The sequence below is a fragment of the Manduca sexta genome, chromosome 4, assembly GCF_014839805.1.
Source record: "Manduca sexta isolate Smith_Timp_Sample1 chromosome 4, JHU_Msex_v1.0, whole genome shotgun sequence".
Taxonomy (NCBI): Eukaryota; Metazoa; Arthropoda; class Insecta; order Lepidoptera; family Sphingidae; genus Manduca; species Manduca sexta.
Window position 1 is genome coordinate 5,983,234 of NC_051118.1, and position 26,868 is coordinate 6,010,101.

The 26,868-nt window shown below is 35.7% G+C and overlaps 1 protein-coding gene across 11 annotated transcripts in view; it reads left to right on the top strand.

Moving 5' to 3' along the window:
* Positions 1-26,868, top strand: part of LOC115453125 (focal adhesion kinase 1) — a 244,513-nt gene that overhangs the window by 193,376 nt on the left and 24,269 nt on the right. For 3 of the 11 annotated variants that reach the window (XM_037441505.1, XM_037441512.1, XM_037441518.1), the window contains exon 2: positions 868-1,317. The exons of 5 other annotated variants lie outside the window; for them this stretch is intronic. In XM_037441505.1, the coding sequence (XP_037297402.1) occupies positions 896-1,317 (422 nt within the window). In that variant the 5' untranslated portion in view covers positions 868-895. Of the gene's footprint in view, positions 1-606; positions 1,318-26,868 lie in introns of those variants that run through there. 3 more of the 11 variants (XM_037441515.1, XM_037441546.1, XM_037441508.1) reach the window with 2 other exon arrangements.

The window sequence follows — 26,868 nt, forward strand, 5'->3', positions numbered from 1 at the left end:
AAGTTACTATTTTTTCTCAAAGTTTTGAACTCTCACGGTATTCCTTTAGCAACATTTGTGTATTGGAAATTCTTATGGTTTTTACTTTAGTTCTTACGTATGCTTTACAATGAATGAGGAAACTATCAGTTTCATCAAAAATCCATCGCATTTTTGAATGACATGATTTGCTATTGGTAGGATAACCGCCCGGATAGCGACCACCGTACACAACGTGTTAAAACCCGCCATAGTGGCCCACATAAGTGTGTCGCGTTCCGGGATCAGCCAATGTATATCCGGTTCCAACAGGCCGGCATAATTGTGTCGACTGTCGAGGAGTAATCATCTTTCGTCAGTCGACATTAGACCCCACTCCACTTACCATCAGTGGGGTAACTTTCCCGTGCACATATAAAAAAAACTCTCGTTTCGTATTACGTGACGGCACAAAACATCCTTTCTCGGAAAACACTTACTATGTGAATCGTCATTTCATTCATCGTTATCAGTATCGATAATGACGCAAGGTTGCGAATAGGAATAACATTAGCTATCTTCACACGGATTTGAGTCATTGTATCAAGAATTCCCTGCGCATGATTGATTCGCGAGGGGTATTGTGTTATGCGCCTTTTCGTTTCATTGTTTAGTCTGTAAACGACTTGCGGATGCCGCGGACGTGTTTATTGTGCGGAATATTCATTGTTTTATAACTCATAAATCAAATGTGAAGGATTGTGGACTAGCGTGAACGCAGTGATCTCTAGAAATCTCATTAGGTTAACTAAGTGACTATTCTGGCTGTAATTAAAAATTATAGTTTTTAAGTCTGAGAATTAAACTATGGTGAAATAAAGTTTCTAAGTCTGAGGAAACGGTTTATAGGTGCGTAACGATATAGTCTCAATCGAAAATGGTGATGGAATCAGGACAACAAACGGGCCGTTTTTGGCCGCTCTCGCCTCGTCTCTGGAGACGCAGCAACGAGTACTCCAAAGTTGTCTTCGAGCCACGCAGACCGCCCTTATCGCCCATAGAAATACGACGAACGATAGACATGACGCCAGACCTGCTGAGGTCCAGGAGTTTCATCAAAGAAAGACTGGACCATCTGAATCTGGAGGACGGCGTGTCGGATTGTGAGAAGAGGTGGAGTGCGGACCCAAAAAAGCCGCCAATTAAGGAGAAGAAGGAGGAAGTGGTAAAGTTAAGAGCGAAGAGGCAAAGGCAGCCGAGGCCAAACAGTCTGCAGTTGTTACTTTGCCCGTCGAGTTCTGGTCATTATAGTAGTAACACGTGGAGGTATACCAGAGTCAGATCCAAAAGGTACGTAAGGTTTGTGAGAATTTTGTTATTTATTTTACGTTTAAATTATTTCGTAATAAATACGTGAAGATCTTGCGTGGGTTGTTTGTAAACGTTTATCAATTGAATTGTTATTACAAAATACAACAGTGTGAGGTAAACATATTTGCATAAACCATATTTGTTAATAGGTGTGTTACGGACTAAAAGATTTACAAGATAATCAAATACGACAAAATATTCAAGACAAAGGTTAGATTTAAAAAGGTAATTATTGTTATAAATAATAATAATATCAGCCCTGTATTATATACTTGCCCACTGCTGAGCACGGGCCTCCTCTACTACTGAGAGGGATTAGGCCTTAGTCCACCACGCTGGCCTAGTGCGGATTGGTAGACTTCATACACCTTCGAAATTCCTATAGAGAACTTCTCAGATGTGCAGGTTTCCTCACGATGTTTCCCTTCACCGTTAAAGCAATCGATATATTCACAAAGAATACACACATGATTTTTTTTAGAAAAGTCAGAGGTGTGTGCCCTTGGGATTTGAACCTGCGGACATTCGTCTTGGCAGTCCGTTCCACACCCAACTAGGCTATCGTCGCTTTTTTTTTTTTTTTTATTTGTTATAAATAAACCGCGAAAAATAATTCTACTTTAGAAATAGAAAAATCCTAGAGTGTTTCATCAAAGCATTTAATATAGAGCCGATTACCTTACTAGATTACTAAGTTCAAACTATCAAAACAACGGACAAGTTTGATCGTAAGTGGGCACTTTTACTCGGGTTCCCTGTAATTTGCCCCATTCAGAGCGTCGTCAGGCGGAGGTCCGTCTGACTTGTACGTTTTATAATTTGTTAAAGTACTTTGTTAGACATGAATGTTGCTTAAAACTGTATTATTGGTTTTTAGAGAATACTTGCTCTATTATATCGTAACGTGTATTTTATTTGAGATCTTCGATCTTGGTACAAACGTTGAGACTTAAGCCACGTCTTGGAGTCCAGTTTATCACGCTCAAGTGAACGAGTAATGACTTCGTTGTGGAATCAAAGACTAGGATGCCTCTTTGTAACTGATATATTCTATATTTAGCATTTTTAGCATCTATTTATTTGATAATTAACTCAAAACTAAGTATAGTATTTAGTACTTATAACAAAAATTTGACTTATTTACTAAAAGACAACATTTTTAATCGTATTGGTTAACAAATTAGTAAAAGAGCAAGACATAATAATATAGCTAGCGGAATGCAACGATTGTGAATATCCGTCCGATCCTAAGCAAAATTCAAGTAAAAGTGTACCTATCGCCGACGCGTATCAGTTTCGCGCCCTTTTTCATTCTTTTTTTATTAACCTTATAAACACACGTTCTGATGACGTTGCAATGGACATTGCTTAACATTGAATTTCTTAACATTTTCGCTTATAACTTTTTTATTTATAGTTCTACGACAAAAGTTACTGGACCAAAGTTGTAGAGAATTTAATTTGCAACAAAAAATGTTTATAATTTTTTTTTTGTCAGATAAATAGTTTAAGAGATACATCGTAAAAACCATTTCAACCCCTATTTTCAATATGGCGCCCGGGGGACAAGGGTGGCGACCCCACAAACTTGGTTTTAGCTTTACACTGACGCCCCCTACAATTCAAAAAAATAAAATTGCGTCCTCTAAAAAACGCAAGGTAAGGCCTAAAAAATGTAACATTTCAATGGACTAATAAGAATCGAGATTGCATGCTCCACCACTAGCACACAAATACTGCCTGTTCCAAATACAAATTCGGTGAACTATTCGGTTAGCATTCGAAATTTGAAATGTCACTGTTAGAACACTACGTAATTCGTTCCGTTCCACGCAGCGGTCGGCCACCGCACAACCGCGCGGATAAACTTAGTTTTATAAACTGTTTGCGTGCGGTTTGACACGTGCTCAGTCTGTTTATTGAAGTGATCATTTGTAAATTCTGAAATGTTAATTATGATTCTGGTAATTGTCTTTCGCGTATCGTTTGATGACGTATTTACGTTGACGTACTGTGATGTATTTCTCATTAGTTCCAGTAGTCATTTAACGCTTTACACAAAAACTTTGCGTAATTTGTATATAATTAAATGACTTGTACGTTCGCTTTATTCATTGAATCACATAATACAAATAAATAAATACAAATCGGGTCAGGTGAGAGGCATCGATTTACCGTTTCCATTGATATGTAGGTACTTCCTTAAAGAAAATCGCATTTTTGTAAATTTAAAAAGTATTTAAATATATGAGAGCTCTAAAAATCTGTCACTCAATTTCCAATGCTTTGTTTTGTGCAATACTTTCTTTACGCATCTGCAGAAAGACCTAGGATTGTCTAGCTTTATTAATTCAATGTTAGGCCATGTTATATTTATTTAAGCAAAACATTAATAAAGTGACCTCTTTGAGTAATATACTAACTTATCACTAGATCTTAGGTTCCATATAATAAGTGCTTAGAATTTGGCAAAATAAAAAACACGACACGCCTCCGTGTCGGTTTATTAGGATTGGTTGAGAGGCTAACACGTGACTGTCGCATTGGTCTCTCGACCAATCACAAACATCGAATTTAAATGACATCGATTTTTGAATCGCGCTTTTGCGACATTCTAAGGAAGCAATTCATTACCAATTAGGGTTCAACTAATTCCCATCCACTAGGCTCTAAGTGCCTAGGCATAATTGCATATTTAAAAAAGCACGAGTTGAAAACGTCCTCCCTTTTTGGAAGTCGGTTAAAAATGTACATAAACAAACCGTTGAGGTTGTTTACTTCATATCGCCCACATTACGCTTTCACAACGCGTTCGCTAACGTATCGATAATTATAGCACGCAACGCTCGCTACTCAAGCGATTAATTGCCACATATTTGCTCGTAATTTTTGCTCTCATTCATGAGATCTCACGCTGGGTTTGACTTATTTACTGCGAATTGTGTCATATTTATTCTTGAGTGAGAGTTAACGAAACGTAAATTATGTTTGCTTGGGTTGTAGAAAGTGAATACGTGAGAAAACATGTTGGCTGAAAGTAAAATTATACTTGATTGTGTTTAAATTGCTAGTAGTTAAATTAAAAACAAAATGTATTTTGGAGCTTTACATTTCGATAAATAAAATCTAGGGTATCCTTAATCCTTTTTCACCTATAATTTTATACCATTAAAATAAGATATTGCTTTGCTCAAGCCTATATGAAATATCGTAGCATGCAGCATTTGTTAATATTTGTTTAATTAAATGTAATATGTGTGTTAGATTAGGAAAGCGAATGAAATAAACGCCCTTTACACTGTCTAGAAAATTGTCTTCCCCGTTGTACACTTTTCGCTTTTTACTCGAGCGCAGCCATTTTGCGGTCATTTTATTTTAACGCGCTAATCAACACAGGAAGCAAAAACATTCAGCCTACATGTAATTATGATTTTTTCATCAATTTGCATAGTAGGCATATGAATTACTATCTAAATTGTACTTTTAGAGATCCATTCAAATACGAACAAATCAAACCATGTTTACACAACCGATTGATAAATAATTCAATAGTTGTTCAACTTCAACTTTTCGAATTTACAAATACATTTTGGAAATTGTTTATGTCACATATAAAAGTAACAGTGGTGTCACGATCGTGCCCAATACGCGTTTCCGAACGTTTCATAATTCTGTACGGAGTTGTGGCCGTGGGCTGTGTGTGGGCGGAATGCCCGGCCCCGCACTTCGATAAGGGCTTGGTGAGACGTTGCTTTTGCTTTGCGGACTCGCCGGGATAAAGCTACCAACCGACACTACGCCATTAGAATCTCTCCCTAATAGCGAAAGTTGCGGAGTACGCAAGTGCAACCGCAATCCTCGCAGGAGTCGGCACTTGGGCAGAGCCTCTCACCATCCAAGATATGAGACCTTAGTAAAGCTTAGTGTGATAACGCGATTTAACACGAGAAGGGCTTATCACACTCTTTTATTCCGAGGGTTTGCGAATTTCGCACAATATATGCTGCATTGTCAATTCCTATGATTTATGTGACAAAATTTCTTCAATTATATAATCTGGCATACTTATGTCACTTTTCCTCTTAAACATGCAAGAATAAACTACGAAGATGGCAATATAAATCTTACTGTCTGTACACGCATAAGTATGTTAGTAAAAACAGGTCAGTTAATGGTAGTAACAGCAGTTTCTGAGAAAGTTCAAACGCAATGACTCGCGCGTACTTTGCGTCGGTGTGTACTGAACCATAATTCTTAATACTTTTGTTTATCTGCCATTCCACCTCTTTGGTCCCTGCCCTTCATTCTGCAACCGCTTTTATCGTTTATTAAAGTAAATCACAATTGTATGCAAATTTAATATTACGATTGTGTAACATTGCGTGTCTACGTATTTATATATTAAATTATATATGATAGTCTTATCTTATTCATTGTATAGTGCGAAAGTTTGTGCAAAATGTTTGGGTTTGTATGTTTGTAAGAAGTAAACGCAGAAACACCTAAACGGATTTGGATGGGAATTGGCAGGTGGGTAGACCATGTCCTGAATTACAACACAGGCAACTTTTTATCCCGATAATTTGGTCCAATGGAAAATCATGTTTTTTAATCCGATTTTTTCAATAGATGGCGTTGGTATCGTACAATGTAACTTTGGCGGGGAAGGCTTCCTACGCGGACGAAGCCGCAAATAACGCCTAGTGTATGATATGGCGATAGACTCGCCCCCTATCATGGAATTGAATACACATCATCGGGGTTATAAAAGAACTGACGAAAATAGCAACATTAAAATATAAATACAAAGTAATTATCTACACATTTAGTTTTGACTAGTCCCTACAAAAAAAACACTTCTCCAGTATTGTACTATCCACAATGTTACTCTTCTACCTATCTCTTCAACAATAAAAGTTATTGTGTATATTTAATTGTAAAATTCATTAGCGTTGTATTGGCGCGTTCATTAATGGGAATTTTATTGATGAACTAATTTGTTGAAATATGATAATTTGTCACATTTATAGGTTTGATCATTAGTTCCATTCACTGTTATGTTAATCGTGCCTATATTTTGACGGTTACGTCCATGGTTACAACACTCTACGGGTTGTTAGAGCGTTGTGGGTGCGAGTTGAAATGTATTAATGGTTCCGTGTTATTAAGGTTTATTTGTATACTAGCTTTTGCCCGCGGTTCAGTCCGTGTCAATTTTTTTTTTTGCGGGACAATAGCAGCCTATGGCCTTCAGGAATTATTTAGCTTCTTATTAGTCAAAGAATTTTGAAAATCGGTTCAGTAGTTTTAGAGATTAGCCCCCACAAAACACATAAACTTTTCTCTTTATAATATTAGTGCATATCAGTGGCGAAAGGTGAAATTTGCGTAAAGCGAACCCGAAATAACATACAGATACTAATATGTATAAATGCGGTTTGTAAATTAATATAATAATGAGATTTTACAGAAATTACGAATAGGGAAGGCGGCTGGAATCGGTTTTAAATGACCCTTCGAATCTGGTACACATCCAATAGCAATATTTAAGTATCCCTCGGTGGAAAATGTATATTACAATTACTTTTACCTTTTGTACCACTTTTATCACACTATTAGCACAAACAGCATGAAGGGCCGTACCTTTGTGACAATTTCTCTAACATAGTAAACTTTCACAGGCATTAATACTTACCGCAGACGCGGCCATTCATATTTAAACAAACAATAAATATTTCCTCTAGGAACAGAGACGGCCTTAGGGGAACGCGAACTGGATAACCGCCCGGGACCTCTCTCGGTGCCCAAAAGGACCTATTATTTACGATGTTACCGACGAAACTGTTAAAACCGAGGAACTTTTTTACGCACCGTCCGAAGCCTCGCGCTGTTTTTTCTTTTTTCTATCGGCCGAGGCCTCGCGTCTTTTAGAGCCGCCAATGTGTACAAAGATCTATGGACCGTGTTAAACGGTTTTACCGCACCATTGCGTTACCCTAAAACTCAATGTAATCAATAACCCGTTGACCATAGATAATAAAACTAATGTCACGCGTAATCTCTGGGCGGGTAAGCGTGGGCGCTGATTGGTCGTGACAGATTTCATAATTCTAATTAAAGAACAACGTGTTCGGCGTATTTGTAATCTGTGGAATTTGATGGATGATTTATGATTGGTTTTTATGGGGTTATTGTATAGTGACCGCAGTGCACCTGATGGTATGTCAAGGGGTTCCAAAGCCCATCTATTGACGAGTGTCTGCCTCGGTGGCGTAGTTGTAAGTTTACACGGTACAAGTACGACTGCCGCGCTGAGGTCCGGTGTTCGAATCCCGGGTCGGACCAACATATTTGTGACTTGGTTTTTCCATCTTAAAAATTACTCAGTCGCAGCTCGGAGTCGGGAAGTTGGCGGTGTGATACCCCCGTGCCTCGGAAAGCACGTAAAGCCGTTGGTCCTGCGCCTGATCTCTCTCCGGTCATGTCGGTTTGCCGTCTCACCGAACTATGAGAGTGAAGGAACAGAGAGTGCACCCGTGTATTGCGCACACACTTGTGCACTATATTATCTCCTGCGTACCTGGCTGATCTCCGTTGAGATTTGCCGCCGTGGCCGAAATTTGGCTAGAAGGGATTCATTCATTCATTGACGAGTGTAACAGCACACCACATGCAAAGCAAAGGCAGCCATGTGTTAAGCCAAGCCACCATGCCACGAAGGTTGAATGCCGTAATTGTCAATCTAGCCAGCCAGAAGTATCATCGTTGGCTATGGTCCGGTTGATTGTTTGTGACAAGACGTCCAATTGTTAAATCTATGAATATAAGTACCCGAGGCTTTATTTCAGGGGATATTCAATTGTGTGCACTTGTATAAAGCGAAACGCTGTCCATCTAATCACTACATAGTATAAAACAAAGTCGCTTTCTCTGTCCCTGTGTGTGCTTAAATCTTTAAAACTACGCAACGGATATTGATGCGGTTTTTTTTAATAGATAGAGTGATTCAAGAGGAAAGTTTATATGTATAATAACATCCATTAAATAGTGGCGAAATAATGTTATTTTGTTATGTTATACCCGTGCGAAAGCCAGAGCGGGCCGCTATGTTTTTATATACAACGTTCATAGTTTTTCTGTAGTGTATTTAGTATCAGCATTGCACCCGTGCGAATAAAGTATAATTAAGTCGTTGGAATTTATATTTCATTTTTCTGTTTTGACACGATTATCCCTCAAGCGGTGTGTCCGAAACCATTGACTTGGGATTTGATAATGAGAAGCTGAATTAGGAACGCGGCACTCTAATTCGTGCAGTATAGTTTGGGATCTGGCTGAAATTTAAAACTGTTTGAAGAGTAATATAGCTAAATTAACCTAGGGCTTATAATTTAAGTCAGATTTGATTATGGTATTAACTTTATGCTTAATATTTTAAAATTATGTGGAGGATTGGTAACTAAATTAAAACAGGTATTTTAATTTGCGCTCATTTTATTTTATTAATTGAACAAGAAATAATGTAATAAAGATTTAGCGCTGATTTATCTACATTATAATAACACTCGTTTCTTTTGTTTGAAAGTCTAAATGACAGTTATGAACTTGCTATACATTATAATATTATATATTGTCCCACCTGATTATATATTGTCCCACTGTTAGATACTGGCCTCTCCCACTTCTGAGAGGGATTAGGCCTTGTCCACCACGCTGGCCTAGTGCGGACTGACAGACTTCGCATATCCTCAAGGCTTAAAGTCCTCTTCTCCTTTATGCAGGTTTTCTTCAGCGTTAAAGCAAGCGATAATGAAAGAATACACACATAACTTCAGAAAAGTCATGAGGTGTGTGCTCTTGAGTTTTGAACCTGCGGCCATTAGTCTCAGCAGTCCGTTCCACTCCCAACTATGCTATCGCCGCGTAATGAATTTGGTATATATTTAATATGCAGTTCAATTACTATAGTCTAATAAAACTTATTGACTAAAAGAACTAGTTAAAATATCATCCGTAAATAACTATAATGATAATGATTTAGAATGACGTAATGTTTTAATTTTAGCGCGGACTCGAGCAGTCATCCTTGAATAGGTAATCTTGATACGAGAATCCTGTATGTATTGAATACGAAAACTGCAACAAACTCTTAAATATTCAAATAACAATTCAGGTCTATTAGGCTTGGTTTACACCACAAGATAATAATGGCAAAGGGCCCTTAAACCCGATTCCTGTTGTATTCCCCTTTTGTAGAACTAGCTTTGTAAAGGAGTTCTCCAGGATAAATGTCCCGGTATATATTTTTCCGGGATAGGAAGTATACCCTATAACCTTCCCAGGGTCTTAAACTATCTCCATACCAAATTTCATAAAAATCCGTTCAGTAGATTTTGAGAAAATCGATAAAATACTGACAGACAGAAAAGGGGGTATTGTTTTATAATATGTATAGATTTGTGTAGAATCTAATTATCATTAGAACGATTTGCAGACTGCAATTTATGCATATTAAATCTATATGTTTTGTTGGGTTCTCTTTCGGAAAACTACCTTCACCACTGCAGAATAAATGGCTTTAAACGATAGACCTATCTATTATTTCACTAGTTATTTGATCAGTACGAGCGCGCTATTGATGGCCGTTTTGACAGATTACAATAGTGAGGTGAAATATCATTTCATTATCGATAAAAATACAATGAAATGTAAGTCGCATCTCTAATTCTTTGGATATATAACTATTATTGCAAGGTTTTGTTTCTATTTAAATGATTGTCACTGCTCCCCTCAAACTACCTAACATAACAACGGGATGTAGGTATGGTACACCTTTGGTTACTAAAAGGGGGGAAAAGCATAACGCATTCAAATAACCTAATAAAAATGTTTATACACATGCGTTTTATACGTGTATAGTAGGGTTGTCACTTATGGCATGTTTCATGTGTATGATCGTTTCAACAGACGATCCTAATCCCAACATATACGTTATTTTTCAGTAGAGTTGCGCTTATGGCAAATTTCAACAAACGAACCTAATCCCTAACTTCTTAATGGTAAAACTAAATAAATCAGTGTTATTTGTATGTATAGCAAACTACATATAATATTCTTATCATATGTTTTCTATCCAAAGGGTAACTCGTTTTATTGAAATCCACCGTTAACCGATAACTTAAAACGTCCCAGTTTGGGCGGTCGTGACAGCCCTATTGTAGCAACGAGTGCGCGTGTGAAACGTGCCCCCCAGTCGCCATTGTTACGTCGGCATCGTTTATTGTTTACGTGAGCCGAATGGCCATTGTCCGCCGATGACACCTGATAACGTTACTGTGCCGATATTTGCAATCAATAGATTGGCCGGTGTGAATAGACGAATTTGTGTAGACTAGGTGTTACTCGCGGCTTCGCCCTGATAACTCCTGGTATAAAAGACCCATTGCTCACTATTTCAGACCGACTGCGCACTACTCTGGAATAATTAGAATAGCGAAAGAAATGAATCGTCTTTGAATCTGATAATTTTATTTATCAAAAGTAATAAAAAAAATGTTTATAAGCGAATTAATAAAGTAGAATTAGTGTGTACTTTCGACACCATGTACTTTATTTCTTCATATACCAATGTACTTGACCGGCCTAAAGAAAGGTGGCAACCCTACATGTAAGTGACCCATAGTGCCGCGCGCAAGTACCTAGTAAATGTGACTTATTTATTTACTTATATACTAAGTGACCCATTGCTAATAAGATTTCCGATGTACGGAATAAATTTTCCTCGAATAATGCACTTTTTTTATTTGACCGCAACAGAAATACCGCGTGAGAATTGGTCGTCTGTTCCCCGAAGTCGATACCAATTGGTTACGTCATACGTTGTTTATTCGTATTATTTTACTAACACGTGGTAGGCAAAGGAATATTATTTTAGGGTTTAATAATATAAAGATGAATGTACATTTTTTTTGGTTTATTTTCGCGGAATGCATTTAAATTATGTTTTAGAACGCAAATACTATCTTTGACTATCAAATCTATATAATATATATAAATCTGAGGAATTCGTTTGTTTGTACACGCTAATAGGAGGAACTACTAAATGGATTTTGAATTTTTTTCACTAATAAGAAGTTACATTACTCCTGAGTGCTATAGGCTATATTTTTATCCCGGAAAAAGTTTTTAAATGAGCTAAATACTGTATATCCCGTAAAAGTACTCCAACTATTTATTTACATATAGCATTCATACGTTTGCTTAGTATTTATACGAACCATTCTCAATGACCTACGTCAAATATTGTTCGTAGTATTACGGTGACATCACGCTGCGTGCCCCGAGCGGTAGACAGCGCAATTAACGCGCGACCATTCACATAATTAATTATTTATTATAATTGCAACGAAGTATGCTAATCTTATGGCTAAGTATATGCCATGATTCATCACTTCATAGTGCTTTATAATAGAGCCGTTAGTGAGCGGTCAAATATAATTCGTCGGTTGGAAGGCTTATTGACTAAACGACATGTTTTTATTCACATCCATGTTTACACTTAGACTCGAGTTCTTATATCATGAGCGCCACATAACCATAAGCTGTTAATATTGACCATACTAAAGTTGAATGGATTGCAGTTCAATTCAGTTGAACACGGTGAATGTTCGGAACGCCAAATCTAGTACGTAGGAAATATATGTATATCGATGAGATTTATAGACTGTCAGTGACTTAGTCGACTAAGATTTAGAAAGGAAGTCGCTACATATATTTATTTGTTTCTTATCGTCTGTATACCCTATTTACACACGAGTATAATGTAAAAGAACAATTAATAAATAAACAAATTATCTGTAAACGCCATATCTTATCATAATGAAACACCATCTTGAACTTTCTATTGCAAAATACAGTATGTCAATGGCATTGCACTTCGCTCTTCATTCATGTAACCTTTATAAGATTACATGAATGAATGAATATTCCTAATTTAAACCACCATAGCATAAACTCTTTCATTTATAACGTTTAATAACAGTATAAACATTTCTTCGGATAAATTACGCTCCATTTTCAAAACACGTTATTTTATCACGTTCTATATTTAATAAAAGGATGAGGGTAATCCACGAAGGATTTTATCAGTACGCTACTTTCGTTTATTTATATTTACATAGGATAGGGCTTTTTAAATTTTGGCGGTAAAATTCATTTAAATATTGATATAATATAGTCTTGAATAGTGTATTTATGAATAACATTGCCATTTTGATTGCCGGTCATCGACGATTTATTTCCTTTTTGAATTGACAGGGACCGGAAGAAACCGAATTGTTCGCGTCTTTCAATAAAGCATTTGAAATCAAGATTAATATTAGTAACGCAAAATACACCACAAAACCAATTTTAATAAGTTTGCTCTGCAAGGAAACGTGAAACTAAGGTGCATAAAGTTTTCTATGATGACATAACACTTTTGTTTACCATGGCCCTAAAATTAGGCCTCGTGTACACTGTAACAGACAACATGCATGTCACATATTTGACAATAGCCTTGATAACCTTGACTTTGATTACGGTGTTTGTGTTTAAGCCTAATCAACAAAACTATAGACAATATATGTCACTTAATATCAGTGGAAAAATAATTTAAGATCACAAGATTTCAGAATTTAGATGCTATATTGATAATGAAACGCAATGTTATATTTGATTTAATTTGTGTGATAATTGTTTAAAAATAAAAAAATAAGACAGATAAAAAATTATTTTAACTGTCAATTTACTCACTACATTACGGCCCCACCTGATTGAAAAAGACCTGGTGAGGATCAGGCAGCATTTTAGTCGAGAATCAATAAGACCTTATGTGTAACCTTCGCGTGCTAACTGGGCGACAGGGGGCCATATCATTTGGGGATTTTAATGGGGACAAGGTAAAGTGATAGATTGGCCCAAATTGCAGGCGCGTTATTCTGTTCACATAATTTTTTGTGTATTACATTTTAGGTGTAATAAGTGCCCTATATCGTTTTCTAACAGGTTCCCTTAAACATGACAATAAATAGATACTAAATGATGTTCGCAGCTACGCATGCGTGAACCTCCTGACATGTCTCATTAAGTATTTCGAAGGATAAAAATTAATCCAGGAAAAGGTCTATCTATAAGCGAAATTTCATCCCATTTCGCCTCAGCAATCGGCGTATAAAACATCCTCCAAAAGTCACAATGTTTTATTCATATCAGTAAAATATCCCGAACCAACACGTTCCCCACAAAATAAGAGATCAACAAAAGCACTAACAATGTCCGTTGTTTAAACCACATTATAAAAGCGATGCAGCGCTGAATATTCATGTCCATCGTTCAATATTCCGCCGGTAATTGAGAGCGTTTTTATTAACGCCCGTGACGTCATCACACGCCAATCTGTGCACGGGAAATTGACACATCAGTTTTGGAGTTTTTTTTATGTCGTACTACGGAGCAGGTTACTGGGATATAGTTAGAAAATAGCGCTTTTTAGATTCAACCATTACTTACAGCTGATTTCAATAACGATCCCAATCTAAATCTTCAATCCGATTCCGAGAATGCACCCATCAAAATGACTCATTTGTGCATGTCAAATAATACTTCGTTCTGATTGGTCCATTTTTATGATAGATAAAAATAAGCTATTAGGATCGTTTATTGTAAATAACGGTTTGTTGTGAAGGAATAGGGATCATTTAATTTAGTGTTAAATGGTTTGTGTATTAATAGTTTAACAGTTCCATTAATTTGTAAGCCGGCATGATTGTGTCGAATGAAATGAGATAGCCATCTGTTGTCATTCGTTACTTTATCTGGACGGCATCGTGCTTATCACCAAGTGCAATGCGGTCACTTTCCCGTATGAGGAATAAAAATTAAAAAATAAAACTAAGTATGTTCATAATTCTTTTAAGAAGACTCAGTTTATCGCAGCTGTGTCAATGATTACTCTTCTGGATGTTTATGGCAGTCACCTCAATCCACTTTCGTTTGCCTACGTTTTATAAAAAAAAAAAAAACTTTATTTCATTGTTTAATTAATTTTAATAATACTCTTTTCTATGATTAACTTAATTATTTCCAACCATTCTTTTATGTTACCCACTTATGCTATTCATTAGTCGGGTCTTGTGTACGTTTAATAATCTAGGACATTCGTAACATCCGTTTTGAAACAATCCAAAGGGTCCTAAAGGTCAGACCAGTAACACATGACTCACTTGATCTTTAGCGCAGGTCGCAGATGTTGATTTGTAACTTTGAACCTTACGATATTTGACCTTAGGGTGTATTCGGGAGAGCAATATAGGTTTTTGCTGCATTTAGTGAGCTAAGGCAATCTTACTAAAATCATAGATGCGAAATTTTGTGAAGTTGCATCGATGTTTGTTAGAAGTAAATGCAGAAACCTCTGAACTGATTTGGATGAAATTTGGCACATGGATAGATCATCTCCTTAATTAACACATAGGCCAATTTTTATCCCGGAAAGTCCACAGTGAAGCATTTAATCTCGCTAGCAACAAATAATATTCTATGTATATTCTATTTTTTATTGCTTTGAATGACGAGACGAGCTTGCCGTTCGCCTGATGGTAAGCGATACGACCGCCCATAAACAGTAGAAACACCTTCCAACACCTTGAGTTATCAAATATTTCGCTAGCAACAAATAATATTCTATGTATATTTTATTATTTTATTCTTTGAATTACGAGATGAGCTTGCCGTTCGCCTGATGTTAAGCGATACGACGGCCCATAAACAGTAGAAACACCATCCAACACCTTGAATTATATTACAGTATTGTTTGATATTCCACTGCGCTCGACATCCTGAGACATGAGATGTTAAGTCTTATTATATCCACTAAGTATACCTGCTACAATATGATACAAGTTATTTAATAAAAGCTTATGTTAAACTACCTAAGTATAACAATTATCATTTTGACTAAAACATAGACTCTGTTTCGTTTAACCCGTTATATTCAGGTTAAACTATAACTGGGCCATCGCGACACAGCATCACTCATAGTTATAACATCGATATAAATCACAGTTGTTGCATGATAAGCTAAATGTGACGAGATAAATCTGTGTACAGCGCGAAACATAAAATAGGAGAGATAATGTTTAGGCGTACGTCATTGTATCAAAACGATTTTACGAAAGTAAATAACAACGAGTTAAAGGCTAATTAGCTTAAGCGACATTTTTTAGCGATTCTAAGTTTCATACATGATAAATCCGTATTCCGCATCCGCATTTCATACATAAATACTAAGTTTCATATAAAAGATGGCGCCTGATAAATCCGCTTTCGTGGTCATTAATTAGTCTTAAATCTGGCTAGTGTTTCGTTGTAAAGGTCCGTACGGGTAGATGACATCGCAGTCTATTTCCAAGCAGTATTGTGCATTGTGTGCCTTGGACATTATAGCCAGTTTAAGTACTGAACATAATGAAACTGTATTGAGTACTTAGGATAACGCAATGATTGCAAACTGCTGCTTTTCCTGTAGGATATATTTTATATCCGCCTGGACACCGTACACAAGGTGTTGAAACCCGCCATAGCGGCCCACGGAAGTGTGTCGCGTTCCGGGATCAGCCTGTGTATAACCAGTTCCAACAGGCCGGCATAATTGTGTCGACTGCCGAGGGGTAATCATCTCTCGTCAGTCGACATTCTATTGGACACCACTCCACTTACCATCAGGTGCAGTGGAGTCACTGACATGCACGTAAAAATACAACTCTATTTTGCACATAGACTTCGCTAACCATTGTCATTCAATTGCAAAATATAATAGAATTGTAATCTCCTATTATACTTGTAACACGGTTGTCGCACCGGCTTGCATCATTCCACTAACATGAAGATAAAATCGCCATTGTTATGTTTACTTCGTGTCGTACGTGTTTTGTGATCGATGCAAATTGCCATTGTTTTTCGTTTGCAAATTATTTTCGATGGAGGTCTGTTGGTGTTGCTGTAAAAGGAGGGGAATGGGGTAAGTTCATGTTGAATATTACTATTTGACAGATACATCTGGCGAGGCCAAAGACACTATATAGTTAGTTATAGACTGGATATCGGGACCAAATTGGGCTCCATGAGTCATTGTCATATTTGAAATATCCATATGATAAGATATCATATAACAAAATAAACATATTTACAGAAAATATGCTACAATGCGTATTAAAAATGTGCATATCATATGGAAAAAATATGAAGTATTTTGCATTGGTGTTTTGCTATTTCACGGTAGATCACATAAGCGTAAAATTGTTGTATGACAATCTTCTCAATGTCCGCTCTATAATCTTAGAACTCTTTGGTCGATAGAATCAATTGTCTATGTCAGTTTTCGAACCATAAAATATCTATGGAAAAAGCATTATTAATGACGAGGCTGTATGGGCTAGAACCCTTTGCCTTCCCAATAATAAAGGGAAAATCAAAATAAAAAATATATCTTTGGAAAATATTTTGATCCATTGTTCCGTAGCGTCTAAGGATCAACCGACAAATATTTTCGCTTTATTACTACAGACTATAGTGAGGATAAATTGAATTTCGATTTTGACGATAAGTCCGACCTTCAAAAGGTTACTGATGCTAACATTGTTTATTTGCATATAATGTACGCGATAATAATCATTTTTGTCATGCATTTTGTTTTAACGTTCAGTTATTTATGTAAATCGAAATAGGAATGTACATTGCTAGCGTAAAAAAATTACATATTCATGTCGATTAATAATATTTTAATTGAATTATTACTTATAATTACACAGGCATTTATACTACTCAGTAAAAAATATTTTTATTTCGAATATATATTAAATATGATACAGGCCCCTAGTTTGTACATCACCGTTAAAGAAAATGATGTACCTATAATTTGGATAAATAATATACATATTAATAACTCCACGACAATATTTATATATTGTAACTTTAACTTTTCGGACGACCAACACCTCAGTCCCCTGGAACCATGAAGGTTGTTTACGAAATGTCGGAAAAAAAAAATTTATAAAAACCGCGGTAAAATACGTAAAATAATTTTATTTCAATTCCTAAAAATCGCGTAAACATAAGAAATCAGTATTTATTTTGTTTTCTACGTTGTCTTTTACTATTGGATCAGCTCTAGCTTCAAACATTTTACGTTCGCAGGAAATTCAAATACATAAAACAGTTTTAATACCTCACACATCAGTTTCCCGCCAATATTTAACCGCGTTAATATTATCTGACGTATTTTTGTATTTGCACAGAGTTCGTCGAACTGTATTATGTAGTAACATGTCGGTTTATTTGTTGATAATTATAATAATTATGTATGTTTAAATAATAAATGTTATCGTTCGAGATAATTGTGACTTCGACCGTAAAACTTGCGGGTTGGTGCCGAAATAAATGATTATTATTTTTAAGTATTTTTTGGTGTTTTTGGTAAGAGGATGTCTTGTTCTTATTATAAATGCTTTTGCTTGCGGGAAAGACTTGTTACAAGTTTCGCTATATATTTTCCGGGTTCGAAAATAGCCTTTTTCCTTCCAAGGGTCTTAAATTATCTCAAATCTAAAGTAAGATCTCTGTGAGATCCCACTTTCTTATTCCTTAGGCATCAAATTCACGCAGACTCTAAGTGTCTCGTCATTAGACTATGTGAAACCCGCTTGGTTTAAAAACTAAAGATGAGTTTTATTTTTATACAAGCAAACAGGCAACTTAAAATACAGGGCCCTTATTCTGTATGATAGTGTAAACGCGTAACGCGGCCGTGTCATGTTATCTTCGAGAAATGTGCGTGGAATGGTATTCTGTAAGCCAAATTTCTATAGTCCTAAACATGATGCGTTGTGTTACGTTCTTGTTACACACTGTCAAAATAACGTGCGGGATAGAGAATAAGGCCCCAGGTAGCACATAATATGACACGCCACCTACATATATAATGTATCTCCTAGCGCCAAAAAATTCGAAAGACCTATGCGTACGTTAATACATTCCTTGTATTAATATTGGTGCTAGCTTTAAACATCATAAATTGATATTAGCAGTGAACAGTAATAGTGCGTGATAATAAAACGCCACTGAACAAAATTTCTTTTAGCTATGATATATTTTCAATGTTTTCGTAACAAAGGAAGAGACTTTTTAATCCTGCAATCTTAAAGTCAGCAAGCAATGCAACAGCTAACCCATTAGACCGTGGTACTACCTCGATTGCGCAAGATGGACCCATTCAGGCCATACTCAAATTTACCTATACCACGTAAATGACACAATAATGGTTTTCACAAACTATATTGTTAATAGCTGAAGTAAATTTGCACCGTTATCATATATTCCGTCGATAAATATCGTTAGTTTTGGCACTATGAGAGATTTACGCGCGTTGTGTACAATCTATTTTGGTTCACTATTGGCCCGCATTCAGGCAATTTGGTGTAGTTCATATTTTACACAGGCAACACTTTATTTAGTATTCGGAAGGGAGATACAATATATAAGGCACGATGACAAACAGAATTGGTCTGAAATGTAAACAATTTACGCACTGGTACGCAAGTAGCTTTACATTTATTTTTAAAGTAGCATAAGTAATTCATAATCGTACTATTATTAATTGATTATAAGGCACTGTTGAACGTACTTCAACTCCTGCATAGTCTTCACTATAAATAAGACATGTACCTTTTTTCTAATAAACATTTATTTTTGTTAAACATATGTAAATACAGTTCTTGATATTTTATGGAAAGTAGTGCGCTATGTTTTGCAACTAGAGCGTACAAAATATAAAGTCTTACTTATAAAACAATTTTAACGTTAAGAGGTGCTTAAGAATTGCGTAAATAGTTGTCAAAAACATCTCCGGTTCCTAGTTTAAACCTTATTAAGAGGCAAGATGGCGGGTTTTCATAATACAATGGCATACTTTAAAACAAAGTCCGATGACACTCTCGTTTCATATTTGTGAATGAATTTCAAGTGACGTCAGCCTCCAAAAACTGCCAATGGCGCCTCAGATCTCCCATTCGGAGTTACTCCACCTACAATATGTGAATCGAGGCGAAATGTGGGCAGTCTACGGCATTCAAACCCACTGCTTCAATCGTTTAGTGATGCATATGCGATTTATATTCATACTCGCTACAAGATCATATCTGTTTCCTGTTTTCGCTATTGTTAAGTACAGACGACGTTCTTAACGGCAGATTTATTTGGTTTTCTGACCTATAAGTTCAATGGATGACGAAAACTGTTCAGAATTGCAATGGGCATGCCGCTTGGGTTATTCAAGACGGCTACAAACAATATACCTAACCTATCTATACATATTATAAACATGCCGTTCGGGTTATTCAAGACGGCTACAAACGAAATATCTATCTATACATATTGTAAATAAAGTACCCAAAAGCTGTCTTTTTGTATGCGATCGATTTTCTCAAAATCTACTGAAAGGATTTTTGTACGGTTTTTACTAAAAGTTAGGGCAATTCTTAAGGAAGGTTTAAGATAATAGTATATTATGATCTTATGTAAATTGACTGAAATATAACGATTACTGTCGAAGAGGTCGCACGGTTGTAAAAAATGTCATGAGTCGGGATTTACGCGGGAGAACTTTGTGATATACTCATTTCCATACGACCGAAGCCGCGGGCACAGCTATAGTGAATTAACTTTAACCATGATGAACCTCTAATATAGATATTATATTATAAGACCGTGGCCCATGTGTCGAACAGCCTTCCTTACTTCGCCTCTGGATTAATATCCGGTGGTTCCCAAAGGTGCGCCCGGGGTCATTTCAAACATCCAGCTTAGTTCATAAAGGGGCATTAGAACCTTCCTGATTCCTCTTAAGTCCTGGGTCAATATTACGATCCCTAAAACTTAGCAACTTTCGCTACAAATATATCGGTATGTTTCAGGATTGCTTCATTGCAACATGACGTAATGTTTGAAGGATGTTGCAGAAAGGATTTATGAATTTCCTCAGTGTTTTCAATCGGCTATCTGTCTCTGTAATTGTTACTGGAGGATGCAGTCTCTTACTGATCGTGTCAGAAAACCAAAAATATTACCCTACTTGGGATTCAAACAAAAGTCCTTACTGTATATAATGCGCTGATACATTCTCAGACACGGAAATCTCCAGTTTCACTAACAATATATTTTTCTTAACATTTTGCTGCGTGGCGACAGATAGGATAGGCCAGACATATCTTCATACAAGCACTGCAGTATCTATTATTATGCAGCTAAAGAATTTGTTTGTTTGAATTTTAATCTTAGAAACTACTAAACCGTTTTTATTTTTCACTAATAGAAAGCTACATTACTTCTGAGTGTTATGGACTACTTTTAATCCCCAGAAAGATTTATCCGGGAAAAACTTCTCCACGCTAGGCGAGCCGTTAGCAAAAACAAATTTTAGCTATATAGAGAGAACGACAATCTTCAATCGTGAGAAGTTGAAGTGGAGTCAGAGAAGATATACGCTATATTTTAGCGAAGTTCGAAGTAGACTTTATATTTTAGGTGGCACTGTGGCCAATCTAAAGAGTTTTGTCGACTCTTGGGTCAGAAAAAGCTAGGGTTATTTTAAAAGCATAAAAGCATGAGAAGTGAGCCCTTAAGTCTTATTTAGGAACCACAGTTTGAGAACCTCACGCGAGTTTTATGGGTTATATATGCGCCGAAACTCTAGTTCAGTAGGAGCTATGGTTATTTCAAAAGCATGAGAAGTGAGCGCGCATAAGTCTCATCTAGGAACCAAAGTTTGAGAACCTCACGCGAGTTTTATGAGTTATCTATGCGCCGAAATTATTATGGCGTCGGTGTACGCTCCGGCCAAATGGCTTTTGTCAGCCATTGACTCATTGTTCCAATTACGTTGCTGTTGAAAACGAAAGTTCTTTATTCGCAAATGTATCGAGTTCGTAGACCTGTGTGTTGATGCTATTCGCACACAGCTGTTTGCATTTTTTCGGCATGCGTTTTTGGGGTCGTTCACCTATTAGTTTAGATTAAAATCGGCCTAACAATCTAGGTAAAAAAAAATCGAATTGCCATATATTGTTTTATACCGTTTGTAGAGGTTCGATATACATTGTGATCAAATATACCTTGGGTTCCTAACCTGGGGACAACTACCGCCGCGGTGGTAAATCAGCTATTTTACAGAAGTAACTTAATTATAGATAAAATAAAATATAATGACAGAGCTGACGTTTAATTTGTAAGGCTTTTGTGCAATTTATGATAAATAAAGATGTTTCTATTTGCTTGTATTGTTGACCAATTAGAAACATTACATCGAGGGCATGTGAAGTCTAGCAATCCGCACTAGGCCAGCGGGGTGGACTAAGGCCTAATCCCTCTCAGTAGTAGAGGAGGCCCGTGCCTAGCAGTGGGACAGTATATAATACAGAGCTGATATTATTATAACGTAATTACTGCCTGACATTAAGAACTACGCCCCGCAATAAACAAAATTAATCATTCAATCGCAAAAGGTTACTTAAATCTGATAAATACATTACATGATTTTGCGTTTAATTTATTGCTTATAAAGTACATAACAAATTGTTTTAAGATTAAGCCGGTGGCATGATTAAACGAGAAACTATTTTTGTCGTAAATTATTAAACAATTATCGGATAAAATGTTTTCATTTATAATTTAAAATAAATTATTTTTAATTTAATTAATTATTATGTTTATTTAAATACTTTGCTCATAAGTTTTATTAATTACAGTGATATTGGTGCGTCATTTATGAAAATGTTTGGACAGTCTTCCACATAAGTAGAACAAATTCGAAATTTAAATCGACTTTAAAATTTTGTGCCCTTATCAATGATCGTTTTTCTTTACTAAAATTAACTTCAAAGGGTAAACTTAGATAAAGAAAAAGGAATATTTTTTACATAATTTCGGAATAGAATTTTGAATTTTGAAAAATTGTATTTGTTCAGCTACTTTGTGGCTGACTGAACAACGGAAATAAACATTTAGGGTATGAGAATAAATAAAGCATGAAAAATCATCGAATACACGTGAATTTGACACTTTAAATTTCCTGATCAGTACATATATAAATAGTAACTTTTTTTTACTTTATTTGCGGGTTAAACTATTCTACATAAGTGTCCTTTAGTAGCATTTAAGACCTCGAGGAAAATGGCGCGCTAACCGTTTTTTTAGAAACTTCGAAATTTAAAATTCGAAATTTATAATGAATAGAAAACAAAATTATATTTCTACAATATGTTATCTTTACTTTGGTAGTTTTATTTTTTTATATTGTGGATATTGAGTCATTAATCTCACAATAATGAAAATGCCTATAAAATCCATCGCATAGAATTATGTCTGTATTTAAGACCTCGTCAACCTACACTCAACTCTGTTTCCGATCAACTTTCACTGCGCGCTAAGAGCACACATTAAAAGGTAAATTTCCCTGTGTTTAACATCTTTGTTGTGTCTTGAGATTTCCACAGCGATGTGCTAATTGGAAGTTGGAATCAAACATCGACCCACATGCAACTTCTTATCTACTACGACATAAGTTCATTAACACTAGGGTTGCTACACGATACTAGATAGGGTTGCTAGAATAATAACGATTTTTTTATTTGGATTTTTGTTACGAAGGATAGTGTGGAATTCGTTGTTTTTAAGCTCCAAAACGAGTCTACGATCAACTTTATTTTTTATAAAACTCAATTTTGCCATTATAAAATTTCCTTTTCAGTCAGTTTTAACTTCCATAAAAGTCAATTTTATGCCTAATATAATTATCGAAAGCAGACTCTTAGTGACTAAGTTTCAGTTATAAATACGACTGTTACGGCGAGGTTCCATCGCCAAGTCTAGTGATATTGTGTTTTTCGTCCAGTACTTACAGAGCGTTTGAAATTGTTCCCAATAAATGACAATAATGTGAAACTTTCCGTAGACGCCTTGGTTGTGCCCTTGGTGTAGCAAAGTCCAAAGTCGACGGATGCTGCTTACCAGCAGGCGGACCGCTTGCTCCTTTGCCTACAAAGACAGTTCCAAAAAAAAACAGTTATATAATTTTTTTTTTCTAAAATCGAATATAAAATATATATATATTTTTTTATTTTTATGATCGATTATAAAAGAAGACAAAAAGGGATTCCCGTATGATAGGCAGCCCTGATTAATCCTCACTTGCGCAACATTAATTGGTGATTCAAGTGTGGCGTGTCCGAACTTGTTCCTTGCCTACGCGTTATCTTGCGTTACTTGCACACCTGTGCTTGCCCACGCACTTTTACTTGTGCATCAACTATGAAGGTAATGATTGAGTGGTAAATTTCTCCTATATAAATTCTAGGTTTTGTCTGCGGCTCCACACGCGTGCATTTTTTTCCGGGTTAATAATAATAAATGTCCTTAAATCGATATAAATTTACTACTTATAACGTACTAGATATGGCGTTCCGAACATTCACTGTGTTCAACTGAATTGAACTGCAATCCCCTCAAACTGACTTTAGTATGGTCAATATTGACAGCTTGTGGTTGTGTACGGAGTGGTGCTCATGATATAAGAACTCGAGTCTAAGTGTAAACCTGGATTTGAATAAAAAATATACTTATCTCAAATAAGTAATATTATTTGTTGTTCAAGTGAATAAATAGGTTATAACATTGACGTTTCGGTAGCAATTTTAATTAAAATTTTCAACAAATAGTTTATGTGGACGTTCGTGTCTATAGTATATACGTCAATGTGTCCTAAAAATAGATGTGAATTTCAAATATAGAATACATTCTCGTTATTTTTTTCGTGTCGCAAACACTTAAACAGCCAGATATTAAACATCGATTGTGAAATATCGAAAGTTTATTCACATTAATCGATATTAGTGTGTCAATGTTACACCTACTAGACATGCCTGTATATATCCGATTGTTTGGCCGGAGCGTGATAGCTTCCAATTTAGCGGCTTGTTTGCCTTGCTAATTGTACTCGCGTGCTGTACATAGCCTTTAGTGTTTTAGAAACTACGTATATAGATGTTTGCTTTACCCACGACTATGTGCCAAACTTTGATTATGAGTTATTTACATAAGTTTGCAAATTGTAATATCTTGGAGTCTTTAAATATATATATTTATAAACAAGATTAAGAACACTCGAACGTAAATCCATTGTAAAAGAGTATAGGAAATACATATTAAAAGGTTTACTAACAATTCTTCCAATTTTAATATTGATTGTGCTCGCGTCTTCGACAGATTGAAAGGGTTTTTTCGCATCAAAAATCCCGTTATATATTTACCCGGGATATAAAGTAGCCCATGTCCTGCCCAGGTTCACAAACTATCTCCATACTAAATTTCATCAAAATCCGTTTGGTAGTTTTTGAGTTTATCGTGTTCAGACGCGGCAGAGACTATGTTTCATAATAATTAAGATAATGGAATAATTACCCACTAACATCTCATCGGGTCTGTTTTAAAACTATTATTTATTAATAATCTCTGATTATATACACATTATATTTCTCCCCATTGAAGTAAGCAAACACACGGATGGTCTGTTGAGAACTGGTTTATTATTTTATTTACCTCGAACAATTACAACACAACAAGAACAAGAAATTACAACTATCCACTTCTTAATAATATTTATAACCATTACACCCATCATTATTTTTTATTTAATTTTTTTTAATAAGGAAAAGAATTTGTACCTACATTACTTATTAGGTACATAATATTTTACATAATGTTTAAGCAAATGCATAATCCACACATTTTTCACGGATTATATACTATTAATATACAATCCCCTAACCACACGCAAACCAAATCAACCCTCTATATAAGTTCGCAATAACCCTGCTCGTGCATAAACGCATTGATACAACGTACCAAGGGGGCGCATTGTGCATTTGCATGCGCCGAATGCCGCCAATCGATGCGTGCGGGCGGGCGGGGGTTTGGGTTGCCAGGTGTGGGAAATTATGGGGAAATATGCAATTTTGAGGGAATTTTTATATCAGTGAGTAAGTGTTTTAGTGTTTATTGCAGCTGTGTACTAATAATGTTGAATATTAATGTCTATCGACGAATTAAAATAATGTTTTAAAATTTCTTTAGTAAGATATTTTGGGTATTGTTACCGAGGATTCAATCATTTGCTTACAAGGTTATATATATAATAAGAACTAACTCAAATTAACAGACTATTTTGGCCTTTCGTTAGAGTAGTGACTGTTTTCTTTTTGTCTTATTCATTTTAGTAATAACTTAGATAATGAAAGAAAAATAACTCTTTTGTTTTAATAAACATCTTTAATTGTTTAAAATAATGTATCCACGTCTGCTTCAGAAAATTACTATAAACCGAAACATCTACAAATTCCATGCAAAACCTGGCAACCCTACGGGAGGGTAGGTGGTCAGTCACCCTCAGGATGACCACCGCCCAGCCACAGTCGTGTAGCTATAATTAAAACTTCCGGCTCGGCGTGTCGCCCAAATTGCGACACTGCGCCAACGCGCGTCCATTGATTCGGATTATCGCAAATGCTGCAAAAATTCCCTTTGTTTTGCGTATTTAACTGTTTTGTTTTATGCTGCCCTGGTAGGAAAGGTTGCGTGCAGTTGAATAAAAGTTTAACTCAAATAGTAAAATGTAATTTGTTATTACTTATTTGTGGATAATCAATAGCGGTTATATCTTTTAAATACTTGTAACTAACCTATATTTTTTTATGATGTAGTATAATTAGATCTATAAATATAATCGTTAAAAGTATGTAGAAATATTTTAATAAGTAACGTGAAGCACCAAATGATATCCAAGTCTAATATTTTTTTTAGCGACTTTCGATATCTCTGCATGAATAAATTTTATTTTGTACTTCTTACTAATTGTAATTTGTACACCTCACAGGTAACATAATCAAACATTATATTTGAACAACTTGCATATTTTGAATATTTACTCATGTTTTATGAATAAATAAATTTGAACCTAAATGTTCAAATAGTTTACGACCACATTAATCCATGGGTGTCTATTAAAATAAAATTATATTTCTGCATTGTATTTATTTATATAACAATTTTCTCCAGACGTTTCGAAGACAACAGCCTGCATGGTCACGGGGCGTACTGAGGTGTACTGAAAAGTTAGTTACAATATCTACCTACATTTTAAAATTGTTACTACATTTATATACGTAATTGTGGAGAAAATTATAATATAAAATCCGTTTTAAAATCCGGAAATATAGTTTTATTTCAATGTACATAAAAATCATTATGCATTGGTTTCTATTCATGAACAGTAAATGAAGCAAAACATACATTTCAAACTTAATCTAAATCATGTTCCACACTCCTTAATACAACAAAGATTTTAGCTTCCCGCCTTCCCAAGTTCACCGGGTTCACCGACCGTCGAAAACAGAG